This window comes from Dipodomys merriami, unplaced genomic scaffold (assembly GCF_024711535.1).
Source record: "Dipodomys merriami isolate MVZ:Mamm:240054 unplaced genomic scaffold, mDipMer1.0.p SCAF_10, whole genome shotgun sequence".
Lineage (NCBI taxonomy): Eukaryota > Metazoa > Chordata > Mammalia > Rodentia > Heteromyidae > Dipodomys > Dipodomys merriami.
In genome coordinates this window covers 29,373,121-29,400,192 of record NW_027202271.1, presented here as the reverse complement: position 1 = coordinate 29,400,192, position 27,072 = coordinate 29,373,121, and the positions used below count along the sequence as shown (strand labels likewise).

Genomic DNA, 27,072 nt, shown 5'->3' with positions numbered 1-27,072 from the left:
ACAGGAGAAGAGTACTGGAACCTTAAGGTGAAGGTGATTATTTTTCATTATTCTGCTGAAGATACTTATGGTAAATCAAAAAGTCAATATATATGGTCTGAAAGACCATTTTACAATATCATGCTCTAATTCTTTCTTAAAAGTGGTGGACAAACTAACCATCTTTCCAGCTAGTTTTAAAATGAATAGTTCTGTTTATCAAATTTCTGAAATAATCCTTCTCAATTGACTGGTTTCCGAAACTGGATAAAAGTACAGATCTAAAATCTAGACAACCATCCAAAACAACTGAGCCCAAGAATATCCCAGGAAAATTCCACACTTCAAAAAGGGAGCCTTAAAGTTTTAGCCAGGGGCTGGGAATGTGGTTCAGTGGCAGAGTGCTTGCCAACCATGCATAAAGCCCCAGGGTTTGATTCCTCAGTACAACATAAACATAAAAAGCCAGAAGTGGTGCTGTTGCTCAAGTGGTAGAGCACTAGCAAAAGCAGCTCAGGGACAATGCCAGGCCCTGAGTTCAAGCCCCATTACTGGGGGTAGTTTTAGCCAGGTATTGGTGGCTTATTACCTGTAATGCTACTCAGGAGGCTGAGATATGCAGACAGCAGTCCAAAGTCAGCCAGACAGGAAAAGTCCAAGAGATTCTTATCTTCAATTAACCACCAAAAAGCTAGAATTGGGTCTGTGGCTCAAGTGGTAGAGTGCTAGCCTTGAGCAAAAACAGTTCAGGGACACTACCCAGGCTGAGTTCAAGCCTCAGGGCTAGCACTATTTAAAAAAAAAAAAATTTAGGGCTAATGGCTATCCTCAACTGACAACATTACTGCATCTCATACTATAGTAAAAAGCCTGAAAAATAAGATGTTTTACTTGTATAGCACCAAATATAACAACTTCTAAATAGAGAGCTTAAGGACTGGAGACTTTAATAAGAGTACCTAAAATTTTAATATTACATTATTATACATACTTTTTCTTTTTTACATGAAAAGTATGTTCATGTGTCCTGGCCAGGCATGGTGGTATACATCTGTAATTCCAACTACTAAGAGGTAGAGGTAGGAGGATGGTGCCAGGCAAAGGAAGCAATGAGACCCTGTCTTATAGTGGAAGTAGTAAAGTGCTTGCCTCGTATGCACAAGTGCACAGGTCCTGGGTTCAATCCTCAGCACCAAAAGGGGGGAGGGGAGAAAGAAACCTAGAGTTTTAAAAATTCAGATACATGTAACAGAAAATTGTCTTATAAGAGAAAAATGTAAAACATGAGTTACAGGGACTGGGAAGGTTGCTCAGTGGTAGAGCACTTGCCTTGCATGCCTGAGGTCCTGGGTTCGATTCCTCAGCACCACATAAGCAAAAAGAAAAAAGCCAGAAGCGGCGCTGTGGCTCACATGGTAGAGCGCTAGCCTTGAGCTGAAGAGCTGAGGGACAGCGCCCAGGCCCAGAGTTCAGGCCCCACGACTGGACTCCCCCCCCCCCAAAAAAAAAAACAACTTTGAGTTACATAGCCACTGTATATAATAATGAAATTCAAAGATACAACATAAAAGGAAATTTGTCCTTTTTGAAAGGAATATTCACTCTTCCTCCTCCCAAAATAGGCAAATTACACTACAAAGAAATTTATATGAACCAATATACTTTGTTTTGAATATGTAGATTAAAATAAAAAAATCTATGTTTATACATTTTTAGGGTTACGTAGTTAGCAATATATAATTCCACTTTGAGGAATGGATCAACTAGCTGAAATAAGTTAGTACAATCATTTGAATTGGTTGTCTACATACTGGGCAGGGCTTATTCCTTTTCTTTAACTTCTTTGCACATGTGAAGCATGACATAAGATGTCCTGTTTTACCATGAACAATACATCCGTTTTTAGGTCGACCTTGGCAAATTACACATGGTTCAATGGCATTGAGAGAAAAGCTAGATTTCATACTTTCTTCATCTTGTGTTTCTTCCTTCTCAGAGTCTTTGACATCTTCTTGGCTACTATTGATAATGGTGTTCGAAGTTGATGGTTGAGAATAGTCCTCACTTTCTTGTGATTGGCAAGCTTGCATGAGTTCATCATCATTTTCCTCAACGCATGACTCTTTAGAATCACTCACCATTATTTTTTTACCATCAGGCACATCTAAGCCCTCTTCTACCTGAGCTGAATTTTCTAGTTTGGCTTTATCAGAGAGTTCCTTTTTATCTTTCCCTTTATCTTCTGGAAGCCAATTCTCACGAAGGGCCCAACATCTGTTGCAATGTGATGGAAGGGGAGGATTCATTTCATTGCACGAAGTACACTTCCAATAGTCCTTCAATGAAATAAGATAGATTTAATTTCTCTAACTCTTCAGCTACTTATATAACAAGGTTAGCAACTTCAGTATGTCAAAAGTAAAGACTATCACATGGTTTAATGTTCAGCATTTCATGTTTAATTTTCTTGTTTTGTTTTTTGATGCATGTCCTGGGGCATGAACTCAGGGCCTTGGAACTGAGCTTTTTCTCTCAATGCTAGCACTCTTATCACTTGAGCCTCTTCTCCACTTCCAGCTTTTTTGGTGGTTAATTGAAGAGTCTCAAACTTTTTTGCCTGGACTGGCTTCAAACCACAATTTCAGCCGCATGAGTAGCTAGGAATACAGGCTTGAGCCACCAGGAGCTGGTAGTATTACATTTTTTACATGAAATAGTCAACAAAAACAACTTGAGAACTACAGTTAATACTATGTACTGGCTACTTTTAAAGAGTAGACTTTAGGTACTTTTACTTCCTAAACACACATACATTCAGAAAAAATGTGAAATAATGGGTATCACACTGACTATACGTACTGTGGTGAATTGCCAAAGGAGGGGTGGGGGAACACACAAAAGATAACACTGGAAGTAGGAGTTTGGGAGAAGTCACCAATATCTCCTCAAGTGTATGATTGCAAGTAATTTCAAAGTACTTTCCATGCTGGAAAACCCTACAACTAAAATGGGTTTTACTGTGGAAATGGCACTGTGGCTCAAGTGGTAGTGTTGAAGAGCTGAGGGACATTCTCTAGGCCCAGAGTTCAAGCCTCACAACAAACAACCAAAAAAAGAAACTAAAATGGTTTTATTGTAATATTAACCATGTATTTATAAGTTTTGTGTGATAGCAGAGATGTTAGCTGATTCATTTAGGTGAAGCAAGTCCTGTAGGATCTTTTCCCCTGTACTTTAAAGCCTGTACCCTCTTCCTTTAAAGGCTCATTCCTAGGCACTGAGCACAGATTTTTCCCAATCAATCTAGATGAAATCTGTCTCCTAGGAAATACTCCCTAACCCAGCAGTGACTAGATATCCTTAAATCAAGGGAAATACCAAAACAATTATTTTCAGCAGTCACTGCTACTACAAGCCTGGTCACAGAGCCACACCTCTATATGCCCAGTACTTGTCTATTCCTTCCAGTATTCTCTTTCCAGTGATTCTAACCATTATGTTAATTTCTTTCTAGAATGCAATTAAGGATGACAAACTCCCCTACATCCCCACCTATTTACAGAACATATCCCTATCTCCTTGCCAGAGGACACTATATATATAAAACTTGCTATGAGGTACTTCCCATTACACTATTAATAATCATCTTTAGACTACCAATGACATAACATAGTAGCATTAAGGGTGAAAACCATTCTCCCATACTGCTTCTTTTAAGTTGTCAAAGGTGGTTTCTACTAACTCCAAAATCCAAAGATAAAATCTTGCAATGGAGCTCTCAAATAATTCAAAACACTAGAGTTCGAATTCCCAACAGAAAACAAGTAGCAACATATTCCACCACAATAAATAAAATACATATATATATTTTTTGGGGGGGGGCCCGGTCATGGGGCCTGAACTCTGGGCCTGCGCACTGTCCCTCAGCTCTTCAGCTCAAGGCTAGCGCTCTACCACTTGAGCCACAGCGCCACTTCCGGCTTTTTTCTTTTTGCTTATGTGGTGCTGAGGAATCGAACCCAGGGCCTCATGCATGCAAGGCAAGTGCTCTACCACTGAGTCACCTTCCCAGCCCCAATAAATAAAATATTTAAAGTGAAAAGTATTTTAAAAACTCAGGGGGCTAGGATGTAGTTCAGTAGTGATTGCCTAGTAGGTAAAACACTCTGGGCTCAATTCCCTGTACCAAAAAAAAAAGTTTAAGTCAGGTCCTGCTGGGCTCATCCCTACAATCTTAGTTACCCAGGAGGCTAAGATCTGAGGATCCCAGTTTGAAGCCACCAGGAAAGTCTGTGAGATTCTTATCTCCAATTAACCACCAGAAAACTGGAAGTAGAACTGTAGCTCAAAGTGATAAAAGCACTAGCCATGACAAAAAAGCTCAGAGACATAGCCCAGGCCCTGAGTTCAAGCCTATGGCTTGACAAAAAGAAGTTTAAAGACTCAGGAACTTGCATTTCACATTCAGCTTTAAAAAAAAAAAAAAAAAAAAGAGAGAGAGAGACTTTATTTTTACATTCTTTTTTTTTTTTTTGGGGGGGGGGGGCGGGGCCTGGTCGTGGGCCTGAACTCTGGGCCTGGGCGCTATCCCTCAGCTCTTCAGCTGCAAGGCTAGTGCTCTACCACTTGAGCCACAACACCACTTCCGGCTTTTTTCTTTTTGCTTATGTGGTGCTGAGGAATTGAACCCAGGGCCTCATGCATGCAAGGCAAGCGCTCTACCACTGAGCCACCTTTCCAGCCCTCACATTCAGCTTTTACTGGCTAACACTAACATTTGAGCCACACCTCTAGTCTTTCATTTTTTTGCTCAGTTAAGCTTCAAACCGAAATCCTCAGATCTGTCTCCTGAGCTGTTGGTACAAGACTAAAAGTCTAATTTTATAAAAATCACTTCTTTTCAAGAAGTAGATTAAACACTTTTTTTTTCCAATTTTGACCTCAGTATTTTTTATCCCTTAAAAAAAGAACAAATATACTTACAGCTACAGAAATTTCAGGATCTTCTTCAAATGAATCTGTATCACTTTCCCCTGCCTGATACACAGTAACTCGATATACCTACCAAAAAAAAAAAAAAAGTATCAATTAATCTCTTTTTTCTTCAATCAGAAAGGCTTCTTAGCAATGTCATAGATAAACAGCATGTACCACTATGTATGAAAAAATCTGAAACAAAGGTCAAAATGGAGTGAGTATAAAGGAGGAAAATGGAAGACAGTGAAATCCTTACTCACTTTGGCAAAAGTTAACAGGATTATTAAATGGTTTTAGGGATACTATTTGATTTCAACTGTTCGCATGTATTATTTTATAAGCAAATTAATATTACTTTTTTTTAAAATCTCTTTGTCCATTGTGGGGCTTGAACTCTGGACTTGGGCGCTGTCCCTGCACTCTTCAGCTCAAGGCAAGGGCTCTACTGCTTGAGCCACAGCACCACTTCTAGTTTTCTGGTGGTTTATTGGAGATAGCAGTCTCAAGGACTTTCTTGCCCTTTTGAACCCTGATCCTCAGATCTTAGCCTCCTGAGTAGCTAGGATTACAGGCGTGAGCCATTAGCACCCGGTTTCAAGTTAATATTATTAAAAGATAATTAAGTTAAACATTTCTAAAAAAGAATTAACCATTGTAAGTGCTCATTAAAGTCTACTAACTCCTTGGTACTAGTAATAGAAGGATATAGTTAGTTGAACAATAAGTAACTATGAAGGTCTCAAGAAGTCCACAAACAAATATTCTATTGTGAACAAACCAAGAGAAGGATTTCAAATGAATCTGAATATATCTTCAATCTCATCAAAGCCAACAAACACAGAAAAATTTAATAATATCTAATTAGAAGAAAAAATACCTCATCATCTTCATCTGAGAGTTCTTGTCCTTCTTCACTAAGGCTATAATCTTCTGAATCAAGAGATTCAACTTCAAATTCTACACTGAACTGATCCGAATCAGAAACTGAATCCTGATCCAACCAATCACCTGAATGTTCACTGACACCATCACCAAGATCCTAAGAAAAAGAAAAAAGCAAACAGTATACGTTATTTCTCGGCCTGTGAAAGATCTCGTACCTGTTTCTTCCTCACACCTATACACTGGCACTAGATTATGGTTCAGTTATTCTACATTACTATTTTTTCCCTACTCAAAACCCCATTACACAAAAGAAAAGTCCCCTGCACTGAAGGAATATACAGTGTGACCCCATTAACATTTTCACCTATCTCTAACTAGACCCCTTCCCCCCCCCACCCCCGCCCCTGCCCCGCAGTTAGTACATGGAAAATCCAGTCAGACCTACAGTTCCCTAAACCAACCCTGACACTTCAATTTCCAAACTTTACACCACTAACTTGAATTAATTTGATAGTTTCTAGATCTTACTCATCTTTCTTTGGCTAAGCCTCTATCAACACACACACACACACACACACACACACACACACACACACACACACACACACACACACACACACACACACACACACACACACACACACACACACACACACACACACACACACACACACACACACACACACACGCCTTTCAACACTGAATTTTCTTTACTATTTGTTGGTTATTGATGATATATTCATACACAAATTATGCAAAGCATAACTGGATTTCATGGTTCTCGTGGAACTATAGGTACTTGAACTAATGCCAGTCTTAATCATGCTTATATATTCATAAAGACAGAATGCTAGTTTAGACACACACAACCCAGGTGCCTGTGGCTCATGCCTATAATCCTGGGAAGGAAAGTCCATAAGACTCTTATCTCCAATAGTAAAGTCTAGAAATGAAGGATGCCTCAAGGTGCAGAACTCCCACCTACAGCCCTGAATTCATGTCCCACTACCAGCACCAATTAAAACACACATACACATACACAATTTGGTCTTTTTTTAATGAACTTTGAGAATGACAATGTTTTTAAAAAGCCATCTCTAGAGAAAAACCACACTTGAAGTTTGTGTACTCACTAAGTTTTAACTAAATCCAATCTTCAGATCACGAATAATCACTTTCAAGAACCTATCTTGTTGTTCATAGGACTTATTAAATACTTTTAAAAATTGTTCATAACCATCTCCCATGAAGTCAGGAACCGTATCTACGTACCACTGTATCAGGCAATGCCAAATATGAAACCTGGCAAAAGTATGACACATCTACTGAATATAGAACATGTTCTCAGACTGAGCAGGAGCTCATCACACCATCTGGTGGCTCACATGAGTAACTTGCTCTGCTATACACTCTGGAAAACCTATCTGTACTCGACATTGTTTTGAAAGAAAACAAATGTACAGAATGTACAGAAATAGAAGTATATGTAAAAAGAATGGGGTTTCTATCACATTGGTTCAGTGTTCTAAATATAAAAAATCTTCACTAATATTCAGAATAATAACCACAAGTATCATTATATCACCAAAGTTCCAATTTTTACAACACTTTAAAGGACTAGGTATTAAGTTCAGGTATAAGCCAAGCACAAACAAGGCCCTGACTTTGATCCCTATGAACTGGATAAAAAATAAAAATTTAGGGCTGGGAAGGTGGCTCAGTGGTAGAGCGCTTGCCTTGCATGCATGAGGCCCTGGGTTCGATTCCTCAGCACCACATAAGCAGAAAAGCCAGAAGTGGCGCTGTGGCTCAAGTGGTAGAGTGCTGGCCTTGAGCTGAAGAGCTGAGGGACAGCGCCCAGGCCCAGAGTTCAGGCCCCATGACTGGACCAAAAAATAAAAATAAAAAAAATAAAATAAAATAAAAATTTAAGGGCTGGGAAGGTGGCTCAGTGGTAGAGTGCTTGCCTTGCATGCATGAGGCCCTGGGTTCGATTCCTCAGCACCACATAAGCAGAAAAAAGCCAGAAGTGGTGCTATGGCTCAAGTGGTAGAGCGTTAGCCTTGAGCTGAAGAGCTGAGGGACAGCGCCCAGGCCCAGAGTTCATGCCCCACAACGACAAAAAATAATAATAATAATAATAAATAAATAAATAAAAATTTAAGATAAATGCTTAATGATGGAGAAAATACCACACTTGTCAAGCATTTTGCTAACAAAAATAGTCATATGGAATCTTTTGGAGGTTTACTGGCAGATAAACTATCAGCAGATACTTACTCTTTCATATCCATGCAATATTATACCCAAATTTCAAAGAGCTACTAGTAAATATACTTTTCTTCATGTCTAGACTTAGGTATTGCAAATGTTAGGCTCAAACTATGCTGATTTACTTTTTGGTGGCTGGGTTTAAAAAAGTTCTTTTGTTGTTTTCTATGGATTTTTTGGGTGGTGCTAGGACTGAACCCAGGATCTTGCACATGTTAGGCAAGCAAGTGCTTACTACTGAACTATATTTCCCAGCACTTAAGATACTGTTACTCTAAAAATTCAAGGCAAATTTGCCTTCAAATCCTTAGATACATAGTTAAGGCAAATTTCCAATTTTATTCTCTTAACTTAAAACACACACACACACAAAAAAAACTGACCTCCAAATTCTCAGACTTTATACTATAGTGTATCTGAACTTAGCACTGGTACATGGTCTACAAAGATTCATTAATATATAGGGTAACATTATTAACCTGGGGTTGCAAGTGGAAAGATTTATATAGCAGTAATATTTCAGAATAAAATTTATCACTGTGTTCAAGCAATCTCACATCATACACATGAACTCATTCTATTTATAGGCTTATTAGTATTGCCAGACTTACAGTTTGGGGGCTTTTTTTTTTCTGGTCGGTCAAGGGGCTTGAACTCTGAGCCTGGGCACTGTCCCTCAGCTCTTCAGCTCAAGGTTAGCACTCCAACACTTGAGCCATAACACCACTTCCAACTTATATGGAGTTGAGGAATCAAATCCAGGGCCTCATGTATGCAAGGCAAGCACCCTACCACTGAGCCACCTTCCCAGCACCTAGACTTACAGTTTTTAAAACCTTAATTTATTTAAAATGAAAGATTTACCAGATTTGAGGGAGTCTCTGTCGATTCACTGCTACTGCTTCTTTCACGACACATCTCCCTTAGTGGACACATAGCCATGTTTTCATCAAAGGAAAGGGAAATGCTATCAGATTTGTGGCGCTTTCTTTGTTGTTCAGTAGAAAATTCATCTGAGTTTTCCTCTGGATATTTAAGAGAAAAATGGGTAATTAAATTCTGTTCTATGATTCAGAAGCTGAGATATGTTGAGTACATATTTATAATAAAATTGAATTTCAATGAAAACAAACAGAAAAATAGTAAATTACTATTAATGTTTCAAAAGCCAACACTTTTTAATCAGTTTGTCCAACTAAGAGTTATAGCAGAACACTATATTTTTAAAATCTATCCAGGCTGGGTGCCAGTGGCTCATGCCTGTAATCCTAGCTATTCAGGAGGCTGAGATCTGCGAATCGTTCAAAGCCAGCCTGGGCAGGAAAAGTCCATTAGACTTTTTGGCTCAGCCATGGGGCCTGAACTCTGGGCCTAGACACTGTCCCTCAGCTCTTCAGCTCAAGGCTAGGGCTCTACCACTTGAGCCACAGCGCCACGTCTGGCTTTTTCTGCTATGTGGTGCTGAGGAATCCAACCCAGGGCCTCATGCATGCAAGGCAAGCACTCTACCACTGAGCCACCTTCCCAGCCCTCCATGAGACTCATCTCCAATTAACCACCAGAACACCAGAAGTGGTGCTGTGGGTCAAGTGGTAGAGTAATCGCCTTGAGCTGAAGAGCTCAGGGACACCACCCCAGGCCTAGAGTTCAAGCCCCATAACTGACAAAATAAAATAAAATAAAAGCTATGCAGCCAGGCACCAGTGGCTCACACCTGTAATAGTAGCTACTCAGGAGGCTGAGCTCTGTGAATTGCAGTTCAAAGGCAGCCCAGACAGGAAAATCCATGAAACTCTTATCTCCAATTAACCACCAAAATAGCTGAAGTTTAGTTCAAATGGTAGCTTTGAGCCCTGAGTTCAAACCCCAGTACCAACAATAAATAAACAGCTTCCCAATATCTACAAGTCATATCAATTCATCTAGAGCTTTTATTTACCAATCTAGAATTTGTCAAAAGCAAAATTAGGGAAATAAGACTTCATACTTTTTATCTTAAGTGTTCAAATTACATAGAAGATAATTTGGATTTGTTTTTCTGGGTTACACTGATATAAGAGACTGAACAAAAGCCTCACACCCACAACAGACTCATGCTTACAATCCTAGCTACTCAGGAGACTGAGATCAGAGGATTTCACCTTGAAGCCAGACATGACAGAGAAGTCCAAGAGACTCCATCCAATTAATCAGCAAAAATGCCAGACTACAGGTGTGGCTCAAGTGGTAGAGCAGTAATTGTGAGCTGAAGATTGAGGGAGACTGCAAGGCCATTGAGTTTGTACTAGCACATGTACACTTGCACACATGCGTGTGCACACACACACAAATAACAGTAACATCAGTTAGGACTTTTTTTTCCCTGATATTAGGGTAATATATGACTCACTACAAAAATCTATAGAAGGAGCTGAGAGTGTAGATGGTAGACCACTTATCTAGCATTCCCAAGGCCCTAGGTTCAATGCCAGCAGTAAAGAAAAAAAGAACAGGAGGAAGGAGGAAAAAGAAAAGAGGAAAAAGACAAAAATATAACTCATTTATAATGCTACCACTGAAACATTAGTTTTTATTAATTTAGTTCTCATTAATCTACTTCCTTAAAAAAATTAATGACTAAGGAGCTAGCCCAGCATACAGTGCTTGTCTAGTATACAAAATCAAGGCCATGATTTAATCTTTTAAGCCTTATAAAAAAAAAAAAAAACGGGCTGGGAAGGTGGCTCAGTGGTAGAGCACTTGCCTTGCATGCATGAGGCCCTGGGTTCGATTCCTCAGCTCCACATAAGCAGAAAAAAAAGCCAGAAGTGGCACTGTGACTCAAGCGGTAGAGTGCTAGCCTTGAGCTGAAGAGCTGAGGAAGAGCTCCCAGGCCGAGTTCAGGCCCCGCGACTGACAATAAAGAAAAAGAAAAAAACCACATTTGAATCATGCTCTATGTTCTCTCTTAAATATTCTATGTTGTTTTGTTTTTTGGTGCCAGTCCTGGAGCTTGAACTCAAAGCCTGAGTGCTGTCCCTGAGCGTTTTTGCTCAAGACTGTACTATTCTACCACTTCAGCCACAGCTTCCGGTTTTTTGTTCACTGGAGATAAGAATCTCAAGAACTTTCCTCCTCTGCTGGCTTTAAACTGGCATGCTCTGATCTCAGCCTCCTAAGTAGCTAGGAGTACAGCCATTAGTACCCAACTAATATTTCTATATATAAATCTTGCTTTTATCTGACTATGTCCTTAGGATAGTCTCCTAAAACTGGACACCAGGGTAATGGTAAGAAATCTAAGTCTTGGGGCTAGGAAGGTGGCTCAGTGGTAGAGCACTTGCCTTGCATGCTCGAGGCCCTGGGTTCGATTCCTCAGCACCACATAAGAAAAAAAGCCGGAAGTGGTGCTGTGGCTCAAGTGGTAGAGTGCTAGCCTTGAGCTGAAGAGCTGAAGGACAGCGCCCAGGCCCAGAGTTCAGGCCCCACGACCGGACCCCAAAAAAAAAAAAAAAAAGAAATCTAAGTCTTTTCATAATTCATAAAGATATAACCAATTCATATCAATGGATATACTAATAGTATATTAGTGCCAATACTCAAATGAGCAAGGATAAGGTTTTTGTTAATTTGAGAGACTAGGATATCCTTTTAGATTTTTATTATCAGTAAAGCTAAAATTTCCAAAACTATCTTCACATATTTGTCATTTATAATCCCTGTGAAAAAAATTTGTTCCTACTTTTCTGCCCTATTTCAATTTGAACTTTTAATATTTCTCCTACTGATTTTAGAGTAATTCTAATGCCATAAAGATGTTAACACTTAAAATTCTAGTCTTTATATTCTATTTCACTATCTCTACTCTTTTTTTTGCACTGAATTCATAATTTTAATTATTATAACTAAATAGGAAACAATGGCCTCATTCAGTATCTTTTAGCTGGAAAAAAAAATAGTTTCACCTGTTTTCTCTGAGTATGAACGGAAGGCTTGAACTCAAGAGCCTTGAATTTGCTTAGCTTTCTTGCTTATGGCTGGTGTTATATAACTTGAACCATGCCTCCAACACTTTGCTGGTAAGCCAGAGATAGTCTCATAGACTTTTCTGCCTGGCTGGCTTTGAGCTTTGATCTTCCAGGTCTCAAGCTCCTAAGTAGCTAGGAGGTATGAGCCAATTACATTTGGTTCCTCTTTTTAACTTCTAAGATGCTATTTACCTTCTGTTTAAAACGCACTAGTATGTTTTATGACTTAGTAAATATGTTTTATGACTTAGTAAAAATGATAAAAATTTCAAGCCTGATATAGTAGTACATACTTGTAATCCCAGTCACTTGGGAAGCTGAGGGCAGAAAAACTGAGTTCTGTATCAGTCTGGACTACACAGCAAGATCTTATCCCAAAAATAAAATAGAAATTTAAGGCCAAGTACCAGTGGCTCACACCTGCAATCCCTACCTACTCAGAAGGCTAGTCTACAGATTTCAATTCAAAGCTAGCCCAGGCAGACAAATCTGACAGACTCTTAACTCCAATTCTTGAAAAGCCAGAAATGGAGGTGTGGCACAAGTGGCAGAGTGCTAGCCTTGTGGGATAGAGGGTAAACTACTATAATGACTAAGATAATGTAGCTAAGAGTTTATGTTCCTATTATTTTGGTTATAAACACATAGGTAACTATTACTTACAGCTGAACAAAATGAACTCCACCTGTTATTATTATTTGTAAACCAAATAAAACCATATAAAATATCAGAAATTCATGAAATTCATTCAACCCAATCTTAGGATAGTTTAGATAGTGCACTTGACTAGTATGCATGAGATCCTGGATTTGGTCTGCAGCATTGAAGGAAAAAATATAGAATTCATTTGACTAAACCACAATCCCATTATGCTTAAAAGTACTGATTTCACTAGAGAAAGAATATTAAACAGCTGTTTAATTTGCCAAAAATTCTTATCTACCTGTCTCACTATTTGCTCTCCTTCTAGTTGAGGTAGATGGTCTAGAAATCAAATGTGAAGATGAAGGCTTCTCTTCCTGCAGCTCTTGCCCAGGACCCTAAGTATTCAAAAAAATAAAATACAACAAATGAAACTTCTAACACCAGGAAGGTACGGTGCTTTATATAATCCTTTCAATTTTCAAGAAACATTAAAACATATTCAGATTACCTTCTGATCATTCTCACTCCCTAAATGGCATCCATTCTCATTCATAGATGTGCCAGATTCTGATGGTTCTAAGAGAAAATATAAATTTATTAATAAAGTAGTTCAACAGATACTAGTACAACACACACCCATATACAATTTAACCTTTCAACAAACATTAAACTTTTTCCAAAAGCTACTCACATGTTAAATACTGGAGACAAAAATAAAAGAATTTAATTTTAAAAAGAAAACATAAAAGTAAATAAACCCTTACATGATATTTTAGCTAGGAAAATATAGCATTAATTATTTGTTAATGATAAGAGAGAGGAAGTTTTAAGGATCAAAGACTCAGGAAAGATTTCATAATAAAGTATATGGAAGTAGGATTAGGAAAGACATTCCAGATGTTCAAAACAAATGATGTTCAAAACTAAATGTTACAACAATAAATATACATGGCATAAATGAATGAAAGAAAAACAGTAAGACCTAGGGTCTGATATACAACATTCCACCTGGGTAAGTTCAGATACCATACACTAGAGACAAAATAATTTTGATGAGAATGAACTTAAAGTCATTATTTAGAGAGGAACAGTATGCAGCTGGATGTTTAACATCAAAATTCCAGACTTGGGGTATTTATATACAAAGTCACAGTCAGATACTCTTCACTACTACGTTGGAAACATTAAGTCACGCCTGAGCACTAACATTTTGAAATGATACATTACCACAGTTCAACATTTCTTATATAAAAGCTAAGTATTATACTGATTCTTCTTAAATTAAACACATAGATTAGGAGGCAGAAGAGGGAGAGTGAAAGAACTTGAATATAGAATAGTGGGATCCAAAACTAGCCAAATTATTCTGAAAACTAAACAGATTTCTCAGAGTTTTTTTGGGTTTTTTTGTTTTGTTTTTTTGGGGGGTTCCAGTACTGGGACTTGAACTAAGGGTCTTACACTCTCACTTGGCTTTTCCACTTATGGCTGGTGCTCTTGAGGCACAGCTCCACTTCTGGCTTTTTGGTTGTTAAATGAAGATGAGTCTCACAGACTGGCTCTGATCCGAGGTCCACAGATCTTAGCCTCCTGAGTAGCTAGGATTACAGGCATGACCCACTCGGCAAGAGAAGTTTCTTATAGTTTAAGAATGGGTTTTAGGAGAGCTATAATGTGTCTGAGCTGTCTCATAAATATTCAAATACACATTACAACTCTTCCCAACTCAATATTTGTAAATAAAAGTATACCTAAAAATGAACAGCCCTACAAATCAGAACTTTAACAAGGAAAAGTGAGTTCATTCATCAGCACAATACTATAATAGTGTTCAAAATTTAACTTACCCTGCTGATTGACTACTATCAAGTTTCTGTAGATCATTGTATATATTTTCCTTGTAAAAAGAAAAAAAATCAAGAAATGTACATTTTTAAATAAAAATGATTAAACTAGATTCAACAAGACTTCAAAGTATATTCAGTATGAACGATTGCACATACAGTTTCAATCACTACATTATACCATTAATAAGCTCCTAGGTCCTAAAAAGCACCATAATTAGAGACATAATGCTCATGTACAGTTCTTTAATCAGGGCTCAAAACCTTTTCCTAATTCAAAGATTCAAGTGTCCATTTCTTGACTTGTGCTTTGTTTGAACTTTATCAAAAGACCTCTAAGAAAGAGAAGGCAGATTTCATAGCTATTCTCAATTTCTTAGCAATATGCTCAGAAGCAAACTGCCTTTAAAAATAATAGGTTAGCGTGCGCACACACGCACAGGTGTACAAATGCACCTATTATACAAACTTCTTTAATGGATTTACTTTCTTGATCTTATTATTTTTAAAGGCAAAGCAGGATGCATTTATTTAATACATGCAGATTGAGAAGTAACCATATACCAGTCACTGTTCTAGATACTGGGGAAAGATTGAGAAATCTCTGCCTTCATGGAGCTTATATCCAAATAAGAAGACAATCACCTATTCCAGTATATTCACTCATGTGGGACTTTTTGCTTTTGTTTTTCAACTAACATTCAATGTTTACCTGTCAAAAGATAACATTTCTGGGCTGGGAATAGAATGCTTGCCTAGCATGCATGATGCCCTCAGTTCAATTCCCCAGTACCACATAAACAGAGTAAGCCAGAAGTGGCATTGTGGCCCAAGTAGTAGAGTGCTAAACAAGCTCAGGGACAGTGTCCAGGCCCAGAGTTCAAGCCCCAGGACTGGCAAAAAAAAAAAAAAAAAAGGGTAACATTTCTCTAATTCTCAGGGTTAAAGGGAAAGTACCACTCCATCTATTTCTACTTGAGGATTCTTTTTTTTTTCTTTACAGTGCTGGAGATGGAATCCAGGACCTCACACATTAGATACAAGCTCTACTGCTAAGCCACACTCAGCCTCCAATACAACAATTTAAAACCACAAATCATATTCCTATTCATATTCTTTTTCAAGTTAGTAATTTCCCCAGTCTCTAATCTCTCAATTTAAGATTCAAATCAATGATAATCCTATGTGGTGGGGGGGAGAGGGAGAGTGAAGGAAGAGGAGGGCGAGAGGAAAGGGGAGAGGGGGGAAGGAGAGAGAAAGAATGTAATTGGAGAAAGCTGACAGAAATGGGAAGAAATATTTTTACACCCCATGAAGACTCTCAATCAAGGATAACCTTAAGATTATTCTTTTCCTATTAGAAACTGTACCTCCATATATTATTATAAAATCAAATACTCAGTTCAAGGCAAGCACTCTACCACTAAGCCACATTCCCAGCCCTAGCTATTTCTTAATATAGTTAAATTTCATATCCTAAAGCCAAGTATAAAATAACATGAATGAATATTAAACACAGAATTTAGTAATGGAATGACGCTTCTAAATGTACCATTAAAAGCAGTATGAAGGCTGGGATATAGCTCAGTGGTAAAACAAACATATGTTTAGCATTCATGAGGCCTCGAATTCAATCCCCAGCATCAAAATATAAGTAAAATTTAATATAAATAAAAACACCTTTTATAAGCTACACTACATTTTTTCTGCTTGTGTTGAGCTTTGTCTTTTTCTAGTGCTCAATAATGTATTCGGCTTATAAGTTGAAAGTGTAAACATCTCACTTACCATATAGTGTGTATGGGTACATACTTTTTTCCTGTGTGATGCTAGAAACCAAACCCAGAGCCTTGTGTATGCTAGGCTAGTGTTCTACAACTGAGCTATGCTTCCAGTCCTAGTATTATTAGGCAAAAAATATCAATGGAATCTGACTGTTTAAAAAGAAAGTATACATCTCATATATTAAGGTATAAACGTTAAGGATCAACACAGAATTGAGTGTGCTACACTAAGCAGAATGAGGAATTCTAAATATAAGGTTAAATGAAAACTAAAGTCTTCAGTTATCAAAATAATCCTAAAATTTAAGTTATCTGGGTTAAATTCAGATGACTAGCTACCATAATAGGAGAAAAAATGATTTCCAAAGTAATTGAGGCTCAAATTTAAGCCTTTACTACATGATTGTAAAAGCCTAACTTTGGAAGTCAACAATTTATAATATATAATGACTGGTGCTAACATATGTAAAGTTTCCATGTGCCAAACATGTTTTTTACACAATGTTTCTTTGTGAGATACTTGTAACTTCTACACAAAATATTTATATTATGCTATTTTACAAAGAGGGTAACTGGTCAATGTACCTATACACAGAACTAGTAAATGTCTGGGCTAGATGTCAAAAACAAATTTGTAAGGTTCTAAATGGGCTGGAATTGTAGCTCAATAGTTTAGTGCTTTCCCAGCATGTGCAAGGCCCTGGGTTTGATCTCTGCACCATAAAAACAAAAGAAAACAAAAACAAAGGATCAAGGCCAGTTGTGCTGGTACAAGCCTATAATCCTATCACTTGGGAGGCAGGATTATCTAGAGTTTGAGGGCAGCACAGGCTACAGAGTGACTTCAAAACTCTGGCTCAAAAGAAAAACAGAGCCGGGGCTGGTGGCTCACACCTATAATCCTAGCTACTTAGGAGGCTGAGATTTGAGGATTGTGGTTCAAAAGCCAGCCCTGGCAAGAAACTCAGTGAGACTCCTATCTCCAATAAACCACTAGAAAAACTGGAAGTGGTGCTGTGGCTCAAGCAGTAGAGCACTCGCCTTGAGCTGAAGAGCACAAGGACAACACCTAAGCCCAGAGTTCAAGCCCCACAACTGACCAAAAAAAAAAAAAAATTCACGGCTGGGAAGGTGGTAGAGCGCTTGCCTTGCATGCCTGAGGTCCTGGGTTCGATTCCTCAGCACCACATAAGCAAAAAGAAAAAAAAAGCCAGAAGTGGTGCTGTGGCTCAGGTGGTAGAGCGCTAGCCTTGAGCTGAAGAGCTGAGGGATAGTGCCCAGGCCCAGAGTTCAGGCCCCACGACTGGACCCCCCCCCAAAAAAATTCAGAGATTAGATCCCCAAATAGTAAGTATAAAGCAAAGAAACCCAATTTCAGAGCTAGGGATGTAGCATAGTAGTAGAGTGACTGTTTAGAACGCAGTAAGTTCTAGTTAGATACTCAGGGCTACCAAAAAAGGAACTAAACTTTAGCTTTTTGTATATATTTGTGTGTGTGTGTGTGTATATATATATATATATTTATATCTGATAAAAAGGAGGGCAGAGGTGAGCAGCTATACTTGATCACCAGGCTTATTACAATGCACTAAGTAGAAGAATTTACCTGTGCTCTTTCACAGAGAAGCTTGGCACTCCAAATAAATCTCCCAGTAGATCATTTGAGCAATATACAATGTGTTGTTGTTTCTCATCATACAATCTTTTAGTCATAATATATTGGCCAAGATAAAAAATGATCTACAATAGAAATAAGAATTGAACATTAAATAAACCAAATGTTTTTTACAAATACATTCAGTACTCTATTTATATGAAAAACATTAAACAGCAACCACAGCCACAACCATGTCAGACAGCAACCTTTTTTTTTTTCCATCAATGGAAGTAGAAAGATTAGGCATTACAAGTAACCCAATGTGATTTAAGCATATGGGAGCAAAGGTTATATGTAAAAACTAAACCTAAAATTTTTTTGAGGGGGGCTTGCTCTTATGGCTCACACATTCATTGAGATGGGTGCACTACTAGCCTCCATTCAAATTGTTTTGTTTTTTGTTTTTGCTGATCAGATTGACTTTTCTGCATATGCTGGCTTCTAATGGCAATCCTCAGATCTCAGTTTCCTGAATATCTAGGATTACAAGTGTAATAATTCAATGGTGCATAGCTTAAGAGGTTTCAACTTTGGAAACAAGGGTCCTGGCACCAACCAATACCCTAGACAGCACGAGGACTGTAAATTGTTTCTGCTACATAGTTAGCATAAGCATTCTAAGTTGTTATGATGCCCCTGATCTATTTTCTTGTTTCTATCTACTGCTTAAATTGTATTTTTTGTTTCCTTAGCTGATTATATAAATAAGATCCATTTTAAGTACTAAAAACATCATTTAATAACTTGGTACTTCCCCCAAAGCAGAAGCCAATTTCTTTTTTTTGTTTGAGGGGGGGTGGAGGGGAGGAAGTATAGGGTTTAAACTCAGGGCCTCATGATTGCTAGGCAGGTGCTCTGCCACCAAGCCATGACTCTATCATGGCTCCAGATTGAAGGAGCCAACTTAAAGGAATATTCCTATTAAATTATGGGTTGAAGAGATTGTTGACAGTTAAAAAGGAAGAAGAGAATGTACATTTTTTCCTACCAAACATTCCTTGAGGAAGGTTACAAAAGTGTAGCTAAAAATGGAAAAGGTTCTGAAATCTCTTCCTGCCCCACTATTTTGTCATAAGGATCTTTAGTGTATTCAGAAAACAAGCCCCAAAGTCTAAAAGTGGTAGAGATGAGGAGCAAGCACATTTCATTCACATTGAAAAAAAAAAATTTTTTTTTTTTTTGGGGTCCGGTAGTGGGGCCTGAACTCTGGGCCTGGGCGCTGTCCCTCAGCTCTTCAGCTCAAGGCTGGCGCTCTACCACTTGAGCCACAGCGCCACCTCCGGCTTTTTTTCTTTTTTGCTTATGTGGTGCTGAGGAATCGAACCCAGGGCCTCAGGCATGCAAGGCAAGCACTCTACCACTGAGCTATCTTCCCAGCCCCCACATTGAAATTTTGCTAAAATGCCTGATCACTCACTGAAAATCATGCTTTTCAAATGAACAAATTTCAATTTATAGAACAATGCACTGTATCCATTAAACATAAGATATGTTCATATTCAGCTCACCTCCATCCCAGAATTTCAGTACAGTATATTGTACTCATGTATTTCTAGTGCAGAAGTTCTTAACCTGGGATCCAGGAAGGCCAAAGAAGTCCTTAGATAAAATTCAGGGGGTCCATTAATTTGGGTGGGGAAAAAAACTGTATATTTTTTATATTTGAACTGAAATTTAGGTTTTTCCTTTAATTATAGATATAAGTAACAAATCACAACACTATAAACAGTACTTGTGATTGTTACCAATGAAAATCAAAATGTTTTCATATCACACTATGCTTGTGGAAAACGTCAAAATTTTGATTTGTATCTCTAACATCAAAATCACACTCTTTAGATCTACTGCTAAATTTCAGTAAAGTGTTAAAAAGCACATTACCCAAACTTCTTACTATACTGATAACTATATTTGAGTGTTGTTACCTTTGTAATCATATATATTCACTTTATGCATGTACAAACATGATTCTGAGGAGTTACCAATCTGGGATGAATTCACAGTACATCAAGGCCAAGTAGACCTTATTAGTCCTGTAGAGCAAGACCCCTGTAAAGATTCCTCTACTTGGGGATGGGAGGTGCGAGGGGTGGGGGAGGATGGGAAGGGATGGGAAGGGGAAACAAAGGAGAAGGCAACAATGCTTGATAAGAAATGTACTAATTATCTTGCCCATGTAATTGTAACCTCTCTGTATGGTATTTTCACAATTTAAAAAAAAAAGATTCCTCTACTCTCCAAGTTCCTAGTTGAGAAACTCATACAAGAATCAAAATTTCTGGGCTGGGAATGTGGCTCAGTGGTAGAGTGCTTGCCTCGCATGCATGAAGCCCTGGGTTTGATTCCTCAGCACCATATAAGCAGAAAAATCCAGAAGTGGAGCTGTGGCTCAAGTGATACAGCACTAGCCTGGAGTTGAAGAGCTCAGGGACAGAGAGCCTAGACCCACAGTTCTGGCCCCATGACTGGCAAAAAAAAAAAAAAAATTCTTTGGCAATGGGGTGGGGCGGGGGGGATAGGAAGGGTTGGGAAGGGGAAACAAAGGAGGAGGCAACAATGCTTGATAAGAAATGTACTCATTACCTTGCCCATGTCATTGTAACCCCTCTGTACGGTATTTTCACAATAAAAATAATAAAAAATAAAAAGAACTAAAATTTTCAGCTTCAAAATATATCCCAAATGACCAAAAACTTAATATTGGTACTTACTGAAATCTCTATATAGACAATTTCTCACATGATCTTGAATATCATTAATTATGGTTTGTTTATATATGTATTAATAAGACATTAGTTATCTTAAACTCTGCTTACCTCTTTCATAGTGTAGGTGTCTTTTTGTGCACCAACAGACTTTAACAACTTCAAAAGCAATGGCTTTGGTCTAACCTATAAAAAAAAAATCTGCTATCAGGTAATTGCAATATTGTTATAAAACTACAAATGTCCTGAAAAAAGTTCAATAAAAGTAGTAAACTATTCTCAACAGTTTGACAAATTTAATCCTCCAAAAGTTGTAACGATTTACACTAAGTACAACAGACTAGGCAAACTAAATACCACCAATAATCATGTGGCTTGAAAAAAATACTGGGGAAGATCAAATATCATAAAATCATCAAGAATTAGTTGTGACCAAAAACAATACCCATTTCAAATCAGTAGACACTATTCTTTCTCCTCCAACTATGTCTATCATCTGCTTACTGCCATATAAATAATCATAAATGGTTAAGACCCAATAAAACTACTATTCTGTACAAATTTACAGAATCTAAGAGAAAAGAATAATCTCTTATTAACTAGGTTCCTTGGTTCCTTATTTCTAGAGAACTTAAATAATTCAAGCTGACAAGGGTAATTAAGAACAAATCAGAGTATTCATTTCCACCAACTACAACTTGTACTTCTTTCAGTTGGACTATAATTCAAAATTCTTTTATTAGGCTTCTACTATGTACCCAATAGTACTAGATATGGCAAAGAACTGTGATAATAGTAATTTAAAAATAAGACATACAACGTATTTTAGCTAACTAGACTGGGGTATACTTTTTTTCTATGAAGAGTCTGACAGCAAATATTTGAATATTTTCATGTCAGATGGACTATCTGACTTAGAAGCATAGATATTATATACAGAAATGGGAATGGCTGCATTCCAATAAAATTTTATTTTCAAAAACAGGTGGCAAGCAGGGTACTGGTAACCCTAACTACACAGGAGTATCACAACTCAAAACCAGTCCCAGCAGGAAAGTCTGTGATTATTTCCAGAAGTGGCACTGTGGCTCAAGTGGTCAAAGCTAGCCTTGAGCAAAAAGAGCTCAGGGACAGCACTCAGGCCCCAAGTTCAAGCCCCACAACAACCACAACAACAACACAACAGGCAGCAGGCTGTAGCCCAAAGCCTACTGCCTGCCTGACTTGTAACATTAGAATAGCTGGTAGGAGCTTAAAATACTCTATTCCTCCTCTAAGTTGTTGTAGCAACATCTCTAACACTTTTACAATCTGCCACAGTCACACATATCTGTTATTATACCTACCTCTCTTCAACATCACCCATCCTCCCATCCTGTGTCTTTGAAACCTGAAACTTTGAAACCTGAAAGCACCTCTATTTCGGACCTAAATCTCAAAAACAGATTTAAAACATTGCCTACTTCCAACTTAACTAAAAACCTAAAATAAGAAATGTAGAATTAAATTGTTACTTTGTTCACATACTTTTTAAAAAGTGCATATATTTAGAAGCTGATTTTCAGGTTAAAGAATTCTCAAAAAGGAATTGAAAACTGCTTGTTTCCTCCTAAAGTTTTTCCCTTCATGTATTTGCATGTTGCTCTTATGCAGCAGTCATGCTAATCTATTGTTTCAATTTCAGTATATGTGCTGCCAAAGCAAGCACTCTTTAAATATTTCTATATACTATGTTAACTTCAAATTATATAAAATAATTCAAGATAAAAAATGTGCAATGGAAAACCAGCTCTGAGCCTCTTTATGCTTAAGGCTAGTGCTCTACCATTTGAGCCACAACACTACTTCGGTTTTTAAGTGGTTAACTAGATATAAGGGGACTTTTCTGCCCAGGCTTGCTTCTAACCGAGATCCTTAGATCTCAGCATCCTAAGCAGTCAGGATTATAGGCATGAGCCCCTGGAGGCTGGCTCAAGTTTCTTATTAAGATTTACATGACACAGATCAATAAGAAAAACAACTATAGAGAATATAATTTGTAAAACTGTATTAAAAACACACATTCCAGATGAAGATCTAAGTATGAGAGTTAAAAATACTAGAAGAAAATACATATTTTGTATAATTTTGGGTTGGGAGAATTCTTCTCAAATGTTATAGGAAAATTCAAAAGCAAACAAATCTGACTTCAAAAATTGTCCTCAATGGGGAAAATACAATAACAAGTAAATGCAGAATTTGTAAACAAAAATTAAATGCTTGAAATATAGGTATCTACTCAAGCTATTAAAAGCTTGAGTATACTCAAGCAATATAAAAAAAAAACATCAAAGAAAAATAGACAGATAAGACCAAATTCCAGAATAAACAAGTGATTTAGCAAAAGAAAAGATGCTCAATCTCATCAAGGGACTTGGGATATTCAAATTTAAATAATAGCACAGTATCTTTTTTTTTTTTTTAATTTTTCTTTTTTTGGTCGGTCATGGGGCTTGAACTCTGGGCCTGGGTGCTGTCCCTGCGCTCTTCAGCTCAAGGTGAGCGCTCTACCACTTGAGCCACAGCACCCACTTCCAGCTTTTTCTGTGTATGTGGTGCTGAGGAATCGAACCCAGGGCCTCATGCATGCAAGGCAAGCACTCTACCACTGAACCACCTTCCCAGCCCCTAGCACAGTATCTTGTAAGTCCAAAAAAGAGATAATAATAATAAAGACTAGTTCACAACAATTACACCTTTGGTCTCACCGAAGAAATGATGACTGTAACTTACAAATAAATATGTACAATTATATGACCATTAAAATAGCTTCAGTGTTAATACTTGTAATTTTAGCTACTCAGAAGACTTGAGATCTGAGTCCCACGGTTTGAAGTTAGCTAGGAAGGAAAATCCCTAAGACTTTCATCATCAGTTAACTAGCAAAAAGCTGCAAGTACAGCTGTGGCTCAAGTAGTGGAGCACTAGCCTTGAGCACAAAGCTCAGGAACAGTGCAGAGGTCTTGAGTTCAAGCCCCAGGACTGGCACACACACACACACCAAAAAAAAGCTTCAGTGTCCTTAGGAGTGACAACTCACAACCTTTTGGTGAGCAAGTTACAATTACCAATCAAACGTGCATATTTCAAGATTCCATTCCCTTCCCTTTCCTTCCCTTCCCTTCTCTTCCCCTTTTTTCTTCTTTTCTTTTGCCAGTCTTGGGGCTTAAACTCAGGGCCTGGGCACTGTCCCTGAGCCTCTCTTGCTAAAGACTAGCACTCTACCACTTGAGCCACAGCACCACTTCGGGCCTTTTCTGTTTATGTGGTACTGAGGAATAGAAACCCAGGGCTTCGTGTATGCTAGGCAAGCACTCTACCACTGAGTCACACTTCCAGTCCTGAGTTCTATATCTTTCTTAAAGATAGTACTTGTCTTATGCATGTACAAAACAGTACTTTTTACAATACTCAAAATCAAGTCTTAAGAGTCTATCAGCCTAGCCAGGTGCTCATGGCTCATGCCCATAATCCTAGCCACTCAGAAGACTGAGATCTGAGATCACAGTTTAAAGCCAGCCCAAATACATTAGACTTTTATCTTCAATTAATCACTTTGAACTGTGGCTTAAGTGGTAGAGCACTAGCCTTGAGCTGAAAAGGCTGAGATGGCACCCAGGTCCTGAATTTACACCACATGACCAGCAAAAAAAAAAAAACCTATCAGTCTAAAGCTAAGGATATAGTATAGCTTAGTAACAGACTAGTTTCATGGTACAGTTCCTGGATTTAATCCCTAGCACTGAAAAAAAAATTCTTTCAATTTTTAAAACACTATCAGTTAAAATATAACTAATAAAGAATAATATTTATATTACCAAATACTATACAGCACTAAAAAACCAAAAACAAACAAAAAACCCCAAACCCTACATAGCTTACTTCTGTAGTTTAATTCTGATGAGTTGTAGAACACCGCTAATCTCATCCTGATCTAATCTCATCCACATCAAAGAAATGATTTAAGCAAATGGAAATGTTAATTACCTTAATTTAGTCATTACAAATCATATACATATATCTAGTTACCTGACTATAACTTACTAATGTAAGTAGCACAAACACAACATAAACTTAAAATGTTAACATATATGGGTATATACAGAGAAAGAATTTAGAAATCGGCATGGAATACAACATTGGAATTTTCAGTCTTTACTGATTTCCTTAATGAATAAATACCTTTAGAAGTTTGAACTATCTTTGTGATTTTTCAAAACCACTTAACAAATACTGACAAGCCAAACTAGATTATGTAAGTGTCACATAGTAGGTATTCATTGCTGAAAAATCTAGTGGTACTCATTAAAAACAAAAAAACTCTTGTGGTAACAGGCAAAGAAAATAGGTATTTGTATAGTCTTACACTTAGCACTTTCACGATGCAATTATATCTGTGAAAGCAAAAGATAATTAAGCATACACTAAGTTAATTAAATACACATTTCAAGTAAACACAGACTCTTTACAATCCAGGCTTACAAAATTACTTGATCAACCCCGTAAAGTTCTTTTAACAGTTATACTTGACACAAAAAAATGCCTACCTGGGTCTCTTGTTCCGAAGCCGGAATCTGCGAGGTGCTTACACCACCATCAGCGGACACAGACATGCTGGTATTGCACATTGGCCTAAAAGTAGAAAACACAGGCTAAAAACTTGAAATAAACACGTCCACGAAGAAAAGAGACAGCAGCTTGTGAAGCAACGCTATCGGCGACACAGATGCCGCATCTCCGATCGCCAGTGGACAGCAGCTGAGGAACAGGCAAGGTTTTTAAATATCCCCAGCTGGAGACAAGTCAGGACTTAGCTCCGGTGACAGCACTCTCGGAACGTGTCCGAACTTGACCAGCCCAGCAGGAAAAGCTGACTCAATCCTGCCCACGAACCTGCTCGATCTCGCCCAGACGCGGCGCGCGGCCCAGGGCTCCCGCAACCAGACAGACACCTGTCAGCGTCGCGACCCTCGGCGCGCGCACGCTCAGCCCGAGGCCCCGCCGCAAGCCCCTGCTCACGTGGCCTTTACGCCAAGCTTCCCAGGGGACCCTCCGGCCCCCGCGCCGCCGCAGAGCTAGCCCGGAGCCCCGCCCCTCAGGGCCCGAAGCCCCGCCCCCTCCCGGCCGTGACGCCCAGACCACCCACTAGCAAAGCCTCCGCGCCGCCACCGGGCCGCCGCTACACCCCCCGACCCTCCACGCACGGCAACGAAGGCGCCCGCGCGCCCGGGGGGGCGCCGCCACACCTCCTGCACCACCCGGGCCTGGCCCCTCGCTTCCGGGCGCCTACCTGCTCTTCCCCTCGGGGTGTCTCGGCTTTGAGTGCAGGGGGTCCTTCGAGGTGCCGGAGGCGGGGACCGTGGAGCTTCCTTCCAGGCGCCTGGGCTCCCTTCACTGGAACGCGCACGGAAGCCCGACGTCCTGGGGCTCAGCGACCATTTCGCTCGGAGATTCGGGCCGCTCGGGCGCTCGAACGTACTAAGTCTGAAGAGAAAGGTAGCGCCTGACGGCGAAAGCGACAGGACGACAGCCAGAGGGGTCAGGGTTTACCCCTCAGGCTCATTTTACGGCTCCATCTTCCGGGCACGAACACGGGGTCGTCCAGACCCTCACAACGCTTCCGCAGTCCGCGACGCGCGCCGCCTCCCTCCTCCCGCGGGGAGCGCGCCGGAAGCTGCGGCCCATCCGCACTTTTGCGCAAGCGCGCCCAGCGCCAACGTCTCAGCCAATGAGGGGACGGGCTCGCCTCGGTCCGGGCGCGGGGAGCGCGCGCACGCGCCGCCGCGGCGGAATCCTGCAGCTGCGGAGCGGTCAGCCTGGCGCGGTGCCCGCGAGGCCTGCGCGCCACGCGTGGCCGACTGGGGCAGCTGTTAGGTTTGTTGTTGTTGTTCATTGCATGTGTTTACACCGCTGACCGCAGAGAAACTGTGGGCAAGTTGGTGTCCCAGTAGTTATTGCTACCAAAAAGAAACCAAAATGAACAGTTGTTATTTAAGTCCAGGACGCCAGCTGTCTAACTTTCAAACCTTGAAAAAGGTAGAAATAGCCTCGGCTTGGGTCTGCAATCCTAGCTACAACTTTGGCAGAATTGGGAAGGATGAAGTTTAAGAAGCCAGTCCAGGCGTACACACAGAAGATCTCAACCCATAGCTGGGTGGTACACAGCCTGTCATTCCAGCCACAACTCAGAAGCCTAAGGAAACAAGACCCTATCTCAAAGTAACCAACAAAAACAGTTCTTACTTGTTCGTGCTGCTGAGGATCCTGGTTGGAAGTTAG

The 27,072-nt window shown here is 39.2% G+C and overlaps 1 protein-coding gene across 1 annotated transcript; it reads right to left on the bottom strand.

Annotated features, from left to right (window-relative positions):
* Positions 1–1,476: 1,476 nt before the first annotated feature.
* Mdm2 (MDM2 proto-oncogene) lies at positions 1,477–26,445 on the bottom strand. The gene is made up of 11 exons (XM_069988403.1): positions 26,084–26,445; positions 25,341–25,425; positions 20,866–20,940; positions 17,999–18,132; positions 14,612–14,661; positions 13,273–13,340; positions 13,063–13,159; positions 8,977–9,137; positions 5,834–5,995; positions 4,963–5,040; positions 1,477–2,315 (listed from the first exon to the last, which is right to left on the bottom strand). The coding sequence occupies exons 2-11, from the start codon at positions 25,419–25,421 to the stop codon at positions 1,743–1,745; spliced, it is 1,479 nt and encodes a 492-aa protein (XP_069844504.1). The 5' UTR covers positions 25,422–25,425; positions 26,084–26,445; the 3' UTR covers positions 1,477–1,742.
* Between the last annotated feature and the right edge of the window lie 627 nt (positions 26,446–27,072).